The sequence below is a fragment of the Austrofundulus limnaeus genome, unplaced genomic scaffold, assembly GCF_001266775.1.
Source record: "Austrofundulus limnaeus strain Quisiro unplaced genomic scaffold, Austrofundulus_limnaeus-1.0 Scaffold390, whole genome shotgun sequence".
Taxonomy (NCBI): Eukaryota; Metazoa; Chordata; class Actinopteri; order Cyprinodontiformes; family Rivulidae; genus Austrofundulus; species Austrofundulus limnaeus.
The window spans coordinates 188,534-199,282 of NW_013952792.1; the positions used below are offsets into that span (position 1 = coordinate 188,534).

Below are 10,749 nucleotides of genomic sequence, written 5' to 3' on the forward strand. Positions count from 1 at the left end.
CTCATTTGGATTTAAGGATCTCATTTGGATTTAAGATCATCAAGGTGAACCTGAAGAGACCTGATGCTGAAACTGCTGCAGAAGGTGGGCACACAAATCCCAACAGAGCTAAATCTTACATGAACGGTTAAACAGCATAATAATGACTCAGCATCCACACAATAAGAAGCAATAAAGAATATTGCATAAAAACAAAAACTTTGACAATARTATCAAAACAAAAACAGCACACTTAAAAGACTGAAGTCTGCACCGAGCGGAGATCGTAAGGATATAGCAAGTCTAAAGTCTTCAATTACAACAGACCATGACATAAACCTGACCTCAGCCATCAATGAGCTCTATGAGAACAGATCATTTAGCATGTATTCACGGTTACAAACAGCTCGTTACTGTCCTCTAATCAGAGACCAAAGTGCCAATTTCTCTTGAAGGCAGCTCTGCATCTACAAACTGCAAATGCATCACTTCCTGTTAGGAGAAGATTTTCCACTGTGACCTTTCACACGCCTGAGTTTAAAATTGGATAAGCACAAACAGGCCTCTCTCTGCTCAATGAGATTCTCTCTGGTCCGGCCTTTATTTGTTCTGCGAGATAAAAAAATTTCACAGCGAGCTGGCCTTACAGGTCGAAACGAAGTTAGAAAGGCAGTGAGGAATTTGACAGCAGCTGAAACTCTCATAAACCTACAAGAATTGTTGGAAACTTACTCACCTAAAGGGAGAGATAGTTGTTGTGTCAGCTGTCTGTGTTTGCCATTAATCATTTAGAAAAAATTAAATAAAACCAGCTCTGTAGTTTGATCCAGTTATAAGTGGAATTAAATATAACCCAAACCCAAAAATAGTTGGGTTGTTGTGAAAATATAACTAAAAACAGAATATAGCTAAAAACCTGAAACGTGTAATTTTCACAATGGAACATAGTAAATAGAGCTAGGCGGTATGACCCAAGTTTTATATCACGGTATTTTCAACAGTTATACCGGTTCCACTGTATTTGACGGTATTTTTTCCCCACAGCTCAGCTGATAATAAAATGTACAAACTGTGCTTATTGACTTTTTTCTTTTACTGTACCTCTGTATCACTGTTTCCCTCCTCTTGTACGTCTTTTCTTCTTTGGTTGTAGACAGTAATCATGCATTTTGGTCCGATAGTGAAGGGTTGAGAAAAATCATTATCTGGTCTATTGTTGCGTGTTAATAAAACTTAAAAGGACAACTCACTTTGCACACCAGTCAACTCAGCTACACTACAAAACTACTTCCCCCCGGGCTTTTCACAATAGAAGCACGCTAGAGTCTCCACGCAATAGCATCTCCATTATAACGTAGCAYGTTAAATCTAACTGTGCACATCACTGAAGAGGTGTTTACTATTCAGCGATGGTRAAAACGGGTTGTTTTTTTTTACGTCAGACCATATAAGCGGCTGAAACACACCACTAGGGTTTGGCGATATTGGCAAAAGAATTAATCACGATTAATTGTGGTATTTAGCCGACAACGATTACTTTGATGATTAATCCTCTGGAGTCCCTGGACACCCTTATGTCCTGGTCACATGACCTATTTAGTGGGAAAGCTTTGCTCTTCGTAAAAATCTTTTCCAAATTGTGTCAAAATCAGATTTCAGGCTGTACTTGAAATTTTAAATTGTGTTGATTGATAAATAAATTACAGAACTTTTGTTTAAATGTTCGTCAGGTTTGAAGCGGAGAGGAGCACCGAGCAGACTGACCGGGGAAATATCCAGTCAGTCTGCCTGGTGGCATTAATCGTATTAATCGTTAAGTGCCAAAAAATAATCGATTAATGTTTTTCTGACGATTAATTGCACACGATTCGATTATGTCCAACCCTACACACATCTGCTGCCAGTTGTTCCAACAATAACGTTAGCATGCTAATGCGCTTAGCGGTGCTGCAAGGAAACATGTCCCCAGGGAAACAGTTCACTGGCGGCTGCAGCGAAACGTTCCGCACGTGTTCAGGCTATTTACACCGGTATTCAGAAAAGTCATATCATAACAAAAATAAAAAACGGTTTTCGGTACAAAACGGCATACCGCCCAGCACTAATAGTAAACATGAAATGTCTAAACTAAAACATTAAGTGATTTTAAAGGCAACAAAAGTAGGGCTGGGTATTGTTAACAACCTCACAATTTAATTTGATATTGCTTTAAATGCTTTGATATCAATTTTACAATAAGAAGTACTCAAATAATTCAATAGAGTCACTGTGGATTATCTTTACATATTTATTTTTCTTGCCCATATGGACAGAAATGTTATACAAGAAAATTTTTGAGAAAYTAAATATCTGAAAGCACAATAATAGTTGTTCTAAATATAKAGYGCAAACATAAAACCTCACAAACTGGCCAGGGGATGGAACTGAATCAGAGGATTTTCTGAATCGATAATGAATTGGTAAAAAAAATAAATACTGCAATGCATTGATGAATCTGTATATTTACCCACCTCTAAACAAGAGACTGTAAAAGGGAGTCGTACAAGTAAGAAACATCTAAATAATTAAAGTTATTGTCAACAGGTCAGTAAGAGGACTGTGTATAAAAAAAAAAGGAGAATTTTAGAGCGTCTGAATCTCTCAGAAGTGAAGATGGGCAGAGGTTCACCACTCTGAGAGAAACCAGATCTAAAATTAGGACCATTTCAGAATGTTGTTGGGCTTTTTCTTTCATTTGCTCAAAATATTCGTTAATTGTTTTAATGCCAGATGCCGTTCCTGAYGCAACSTGGGCTCAAACATGAAGCCTAAGGAATTACAAGACTGGCACYGACCGCCGAGCTGCTGCAGCCATACTACTTCTGAATAATGTTCCTCCGTGGAAAACTGGGAGGACTTTTAAYGCCCCGCCGTCTGTCTACAGTTCATAATATCGTCAAAACGTTTCCCAGAACCCAGAGAAATATCTGGGTTCAAAGGGTTCTGTTACTGATTTTCTTGCAGTTTTGTGTCAAAACTAGTTTCCCCAACAGTGAGACACSGCCTCAAGTCTGACAGGTTAATCTGAGCGAGCCCACCACTGGGGAAGAAAGAAAAACCACTTTGTTGCTCATGTCTGTGTCTGTTAGCAAAATACCTGATGAAGCACAAACTCAGTGCTAAGCTAACCAAACAAGAACACTTTCTGTTCTTGATAAACTCTTGATGAAAAGACATCATCCCTCAAAGACTCAGTAATGTTTAACCCTCCAGCTGTCCTGGGGGTCAAAGTGGGTCTTTTTGACCCCAGGGCAGCAGGGAGCTTATATACGGCCCCAATTMGAAGTGAAGTGGGACAGTTTTGTCGTGTGCGCACAGTGAGCACGAAGACGAAAGTGATGGAATTACTGCAGGAGCTGTAGCTGTGCCGAGTGACGTCACTGCTCAGATATTTAGTCTGCAGAAACACTTAAGTCCCCTTTTTTCCCCCACTTTCATAAAATCACGAGGCTCTGGTTACACTGGTGCATATTTGYATTTAAAGGCCTAGCGTTCGTTAAAGGAACGCAGATATCACCTGCCACCTTTGACGCCAGAGTTTTARACTTATAAGATCGTGTTATGATGAGAAACGCAGTTTGGACGAACTTTGAAAGTAAAGTTACGTATGCTCAATCTGTTAACCCTTTAGATTATGTGCTGAGGATGACTGAGTTACTGCAACACGCTGGAGCAGTGGTTAGTGTCCTGGCCTCACAGCAACAAGGTGTTCTGCCGTWTTGTGTCGGGTTTACATGTTCTCTCTGTGCACATGTGGGTTTTCTCGGGGTGCTGTGGTTTCTTATAGATTAAAAACGTGCACGTTAGGGATAATTTAGTGTGGTTGTTCATCTCATTGGTCTCTATGTGGCCCTGTGATGGACTGAAGACCTGTCCATCATGGATGGATGGATGGATGGATGGATGGATGGATGGATGGAAGTACAACTGATACAGGGAGACATTTAGGGGGTTCATATGTTCACCTAGCTAGAGCGGCCATCTTGGATGTGACTGACTAAAGGTCAAAGAGCACATTTACTTTCTGAGTTTCTAACTCATCCACTGGCTCAGTGGATATTTTGCTAACAGACARAAAGTGTTCAGATGAAGGAGAGACCCCGGGCAGGGCCCAGAAGAACCTGGATGTGAGAGGACACAGAGCTAACTGCAGGTCCAAATACAAGAAACCACCTCATCTAAACCCTCTCAGAACCGACACGAGATTTGGTTCTGACTTCGGACGGGTTTAAAGTCATTTCCTTTGGCTGGTTCCACTAGAGTTCAGGGTTCTGAAAGCTCGGAGGCAGATGACTGAACTGAAAATCTGCTTCGGGTTTGAAGAAACAGATGTTAGAAAAAGAAAAAAAAAGTACTTGATCCAGATTCTGAAGAGTTCTGAAGAGTTCGGGACAGAATCTGACACTTTCAGCCTTTATGTTAGAACCAGGCAGGGAGTTTTAGAACAGAACCGAATATATTTATTTTWAGAATAGAACCTGGGTTCATGATTTTTTATTTATTTATTTAGATTTTCCCAGAATTTTGTTCAGAACCACTCGTGTTTACGGTAGAACCTAAAACTTTTTCAAAATTTAAAGACAGAACCACACAGTTCAGAACAGAACCAAAGAKAGGTTTTTGGGTCAGAAACAAAGTTTTCGGTCAAAAACCTGAGACTTACTTTACTTTTGACTTCAGCAGACAGTCCGTACATTGGTCCTTTGTTAAAATGAGTCATTTTCTGCGCCTAATCCCAGGGGTGGGGGAGTAAAAATAAAATAAAATAAAAGTTCTGCAAACAGAAAAAAAAAATTAATCCAACAATTAAACTCGAAGGACCAGAGACTTTCCCAGAGCAGCGAACCGAAGATCCGAGAACTAGTTAAAAAAAAAAATCTCGTCCAACCCTTTTGGTCAGCATCAACCAATCACAGCAGGCGTACGTCGTGGCGTCACGAGATCCGCTCCTTTTCTTTCAGCCGGGCGATGGCTCGGGTAGAAGAACGGATGGAGGAGGAAAGGAGGAGCAAAAAGTAGAGCGGCGGAGATGAATGAGGCAGAATGAATCGATCAGGCAGTGATTTGTCATCATTCAGACAAGGGATATGCAACAGAAAGCTCCTCCTTTTAAACACAAAGCCTGCAATTTACCAGATTTAGCCGATTCACTGGTTTGAATCATCACATTTGGATCTTGAAAGAAAAACAGCTTTATTTATTTATTTATTTATTTTTTTTTACATCAGTCTTGTTGTTTTGCCAGTTTATTGCCTGGATCTGACCAGGGCATTTGACTGATGTCTCTCAGCTGATAYGCCTCTTGATCTGGCTTCATCAGCCAGGCTACAAATAGTGTGCAGACAATAAGGCCAGGTTGTGTAGATTTTTTTTAAAAGATACAGTCATGGGAAAAGGAAATTCGCCGTCTTTCAGGATATATGCATGATAATCAACTTGTCTGGTTTTTTTTTTATCAAGTTCCAAAAATAATTTAAAACCTAACCAAGTGAACAAAGCACCCAACAGATTTCTCTGAATTCACATTTATTGAACAAAAATAAATGTTAAATCTCTGAGTAAAAAAACAACTTTTTGTTTGTAGAAGCTCTCAGTAGTGGTTTTCTGCAGGCCTTTATCAGTCTCTCGTGGTTGTGGAGGAATTCTGACCCACTCTTCTTTCCATCGTTGCTTCAGCTCATGGAGGTTTACAGGCATTAGAAGGAGCACAGCTCTCTTAAACGGATAATCTTTTATTTTTTTTACATGATTTTCTGTCAGACACTGGTAGAACAGAAGAGCAGCGGTTAGAAATGTTGTCTCACAGGAACAAGGCTGCTGGTTCAAAACCTGGCTGCAGCCTTTACTTTATATGTGTGGAGTTTTCGTGTTCTGCCTGTACATGCAGGCCTTTTTCCCCCATTTCTTCATCATTAAAATTCACCCAGTGATTCAGTCAGGAGGTAAAAATGCATATTGGCAGGTTTATAGTCACATTTTATTTTTGACATTTAAAGGGACAGAAACATCATACTCCATACTGAAAAAAACAGTAACAAGTTAGACATTCCAACATTTGGTGCGCGGGTAACTTAACGCCTATTTATCACAGTTAATTTTACACTATTCGTCCAAGGAAAACAGATTTAGGATATTTGTCCCTCAGGTACGACCACTGCACAAAAAAATAGTCAGATATCAGGTACAGGATCTTCCCTGTTAATGAAAGCGTCTGCACTCGGCAAATGCTTTCRACGTACACGATTAGGACTTTCTTCATTCCCAGAATTCCAAGCAGCAGTCCTGCCACACACAGAGGAACACAGGTCCCTGGGCCATTACACAGCACCTGAACAAACACACAAACACACGGAGAGGAGGGGGCTGAGCACATTTCAGCACAGTGACACACACACAGAAAGTTCAGCATGTGTTTGCCATTTTATCAGCATTGTTGTTGTGTTGTGTTAATCAGGTGTAAACTCCCACTTTGTCAGCTTATTTCCAGTTGGTGTGTCATGCTGGAACTGTGTTCTCTACAGAGCAGCAGGTTTCTGGACAGAAACACTTGTTCAGAGAAAAATAAAACAAGAGATAAAGCTGTGGTTTGTAGGTTCCCACCGGGTKGGGCTGAAAGTTGCTCTGCCAGGCAAGTRGTCCCTGCTTTTTTCAGTGTTCTCCTTAAAAYGTACACGTCATCTGAAGTCCCCTTTTCTGAGGCTGTAGGTGACCTCCTCTACCTGAGGCAGAGACTGCCCCCGGCCTGAACAGGGGCCTTCTACCCGATTCAGGGTGAGAAMCACGTCCTCCAGAGGAGCCAAGTCTCATCCCAGCCGTTCACTAGGGCTGTGTATTGGCAAGAATTTGGCGATACAATACATATCATAACAGAGGGGTCACGATACGATATATCCCGATATATTGCGATACTGTAAGCAAGGCAATGTATTGAGATATATTGCGATTTTTTGTCCAAAAATTTTATTAAATAAAAACCTCTTACTGAAAAAAAAAAGCTAATTTTTACTTACAATGCTTACATTGGCTGTGTCCTAAACGGCAGGACGGGTCCTCCGGAGGACCCAGACTCCCCGGTCGTGGCAGGCCGGGTCCTTGGTAGACCGGGAAGACCGGAAAAAAAGAGGTTGTGAATTTGGACGGTCTAGCCTCCACTCCTTACCCCGGCATACATCTTGTCACCTAGCAACTGCGACGACGCTAAACAAGCAAACTTAAATCAAAACTAGAAAAATATCAATATATTAGCATTATTAATATCACAAAACTATAAAATTAACTTAAAAGTATCATTTGAAGAACTAATTGACCCGCTGTAGGTTCATGTTTATTTCGCGTTTTTTATGACGAAAAAATAATATTTGAAAACATGTCCATACAAATGATAAAAGTATTAGAATTACAACCGCTAAAAAATGTAATTTTTATTTCACCATATTTTTATTTAAAATGTATTCTTTTCTCTCGCTTCGTCCGACATTACTAGCTTAAAAAATCTCCGGTCGGGCCGCAATGCATTATGGGATATGCTGGGCCGGGAAGGATCCATCGGACCTGTCCTTCGATTCGGGCCAAAGGAAGGACGTATTTGTCGGCCGCATCGGAGGAGTCTTCGGTTTTGGACGTCCTTCGTCGAGGCGCTGTGACGTATGCGGCYGACAAATTCGACCTTCGGAGGACCCGTCCTGCCGTTTTGGACACAGCCATTGTCTCCTACAATGCTAATGCTACCCTTACTCTCTGGCGCTCAAGAGGTAGAGGAGCCAAATGGCTGGCTCACTGCTGCCAACTAGTGGTCAGAGGCTGAACTACAATATAAAAATGAACGGTTGGCAAGAAGGTTGACATTTTAAAACTTAATAAAAAAATCGATACAGGGCTTTAGAATATCAATACAGTATCAAGAAATGAAATATTGTGATATTTCAGTGTATCAATATTGTCTTACACCCCTACCGTTCACACTCTGATACTAAAGCTCCTAAAGGTCTATTATCTCCTGCTGACACCCTGTCTTGTACATTGCCCAGTCAGAACTCTGTCCTCCAGATCCATGTAGCTCTCAGTGTGTGATTGGTCACTACTTTGTGGGCGCGTTTGTTTACGCAGGGCAGTGCGTACTTCTGCATGTCATTTTTCAAAAATAAATAAATAAATAAATAAAAATATGGTCTGCTCCCAGAAGCCTGGTTGTTAAATTGGCAAGATGGAATGTGCAACCCATGTACACTAATGAGTTTCCTCACAGAAAAACACAAGCCTCTCTTYAAACATCTGAAACATCAAGTGAAGAGGCAACACATGAAGAACAAATCACCATAAGAGCTCATTTAYACATCTATGCAAATTAGGGATGTMCYGATCAGATACTCMGTRTCGGTGGCAGATWTAGCCATTTTTTGAAAATMGGGCAGAATCRGATTTAGTCATGTGATCGGGCCGATCCAGTTTTCGCGACAGTTTCCATCATGCTTAAAACTGCCGTTAAGAAGTCAAGACGCACACAAGTGTGTAACCATGTCCACAGTGTGGGAACACTTTTCAATAGAAAACAATGATGCTGAAACTGCATCTTGCAAAATCTGTAAACTGGATGTTTCTCGTGGTGGGAACAGCAGGGCTCGCTTTAATACCACCAACCTTTTCACTTGGAAAGAAATAAAGAAATAAAGCTATCAGATCGGTATCGGAAAGACTAATCATCAAAAAAATCGGATTGTATCGGGAGCCAAAAAATCTGGATCGGGACATCCCTACTGCAAATGATAAAGGTCTAACAACACAACTGCTTTAAACAGATATTTATTTCWAACTGTACTCCTGACTATTATTATTGCACATGTGCAGATTTCAGACCGTTACCTKTTGCACATTTACACTTTAARCACYGATTGTACTGTTYCCTTTCTTGATGCYATTATTGAATTGTTCCCTTCTGATGTTATTATCTCTAGTTTYGTCTCTWTTTTTGTTTGAAGTGTGGTCTTTTTTGTCATTTATCCCTTATTACCTTGTCCTTTTAGTGCTTATTCTTTAAAGTATGGTCGTCTCTCGGCATTCAAAGTGGTCGACAAAGTAAGAATTTCATTGCTCAGGGAAACGTGTTTTCATCTGTGTATACTACAATAAACACTTTGAATCTTTCTCTCGCTTCGTCCACAAAATRTTCTACCAGTCGACCCCCAATCCATCTTGCGATAGGGTGGGCTGAGAAGGATTCACCGGACCTGTCCCTCAAATCGAGGGAAAAAGAGGACGCATGGAAGAGCCTTTAGATTTGGACACAGCCAATGTTTAGCTAAATGATACATGTGCTACACTGGGAGTGCTGAGRGAGGGATTGTGATGATTTAATCCCCGTGTCTTCAATGTAAGTATGAACACTCGGTAAGAAAAAGAAGTTTGAAATGACATAATCACTGATCCGCTGTCTCATGTCTTGTGGATGTATGAACCAGCCTGAACTGTATGCTGAAGGTCAAGGACCAAAGACGCCAACAGAACCACATCATCTGCATAAAGCAGAGACGAGACCCTGACGTTTCCCCAACTACAAATTCTTAAGAGCATATTCAAAAACATGTGAGTGTGCAAAACATTTTACTTAAATTTACACAAAACAAGACACATTCCATTTTTGGTAGCAGCACACAGTTCATCAGTTCCTCACATGATTCTGTGGATTCATAAAACCTTAGATTTGCTGCACACTTCAACAGATGGACTTATGAAAATAGTTCTGCTGCTTCTCACGCTGCTTCGAGGGGTTCTRTTTCCCCAAAAGGTAAGACAGTTTACTGAAGGAATGCAACAACTCTGGATCCATGCCCTTCTTTTTTTGCCCTGAGGTAAAACCAACCCTCAGAAGCCGACAGTCTAAAGGTACAGAACAGTACAGGAAATGATTGTGTGTTTGGAGAATGAATGAAACTGAACTGAACCAAGCAGCTGAAGTGTTTTCCTGCCAATAAACACGTTAATTATATGTTCTCAAATGAAAAGGCAACCAGAACAAAAACACATCTTCTATTTGTGACTCACAAACACCGAGAGGGCGCCTCAGTGAGACCTAAACGTCAGGGAAGGGGGGGGCATCAATAAGTGGCGTGAAGCCAGGGGGAGGCTGAGGGAGTTCTGCGCTCACAGGAAACCAGTCGGAGCTGCTCTGCAGCCTGGAGAAGTCATCACACAGCTCCACGGCGTCGACACAGAAGCTCTGTAATCAACTGCACTAATAACTCCTCAAATCTGAGCTGTTCTGGGACCTGAGGGCCAGACCGACGAGTTCATGCTGCCACTCATCCAGGACGTGACTAACCCTAAAAGTTAAAAAATACAGAGTAGCACAGAGAACCTGGTGTTCGTAGCTCCTGAGAAGAACTTTAYATTTGGATTTGTCTAACAACAGAACAGTTCTCTGCTTGGCTTCAGTTTATTTTAAATGAGCTTTAGTTCAAAGACGACGACMGCGTTTCTCAGTGTTCACGYGTTGTTTCTTCTTTGCACGATAGAGCTTTAGCCAGCATTTGTGGGTGGTAGGGTGAGCTGTGTTTACAGACAATGAGTTGTGSAAATGTCCCTACGGGCAGTGGTGGCGCAGAGGTTAGAGGAGACACAGCACCCACGTCTTCCTCCACCGTCATTTGTCCCAGTCTGGACTCTTGAGCAAGTCCCCACCCAACCCCCTACTCCTGGCACCCTAGATGACAGCTGCAGACTCCACACGTGTAAAGG

At 41.3% G+C, this 10,749-nt stretch overlaps 2 protein-coding genes across 2 annotated transcripts in view; both read right to left on the minus strand.

The window, feature by feature from the left end:
• Positions 1-4,916, minus strand: part of cnn3a (calponin 3, acidic a) — a gene marked incomplete in the record, with an annotated part of 22,177 nt that extends 17,261 nt beyond the window's left edge. The window contains 1 exon segment of the mRNA XM_014023785.1: positions 4,682-4,916. Coding sequence (XP_013879239.1) covers positions 4,682-4,738 — 57 coding nt within the window.
• A 1,057-nt stretch (positions 4,917-5,973) lies between these two features.
• The window catches only part of alg14 (ALG14 UDP-N-acetylglucosaminyltransferase subunit), a gene marked incomplete in the record, with an annotated part of 8,566 nt that continues 3,790 nt past the window's right edge, over positions 5,974-10,749 (minus strand). The window contains 1 exon segment of the mRNA XM_014023787.1: positions 5,974-6,346. Within this exon segment, the coding sequence (XP_013879241.1) occupies positions 6,116-6,346 (231 nt within the window).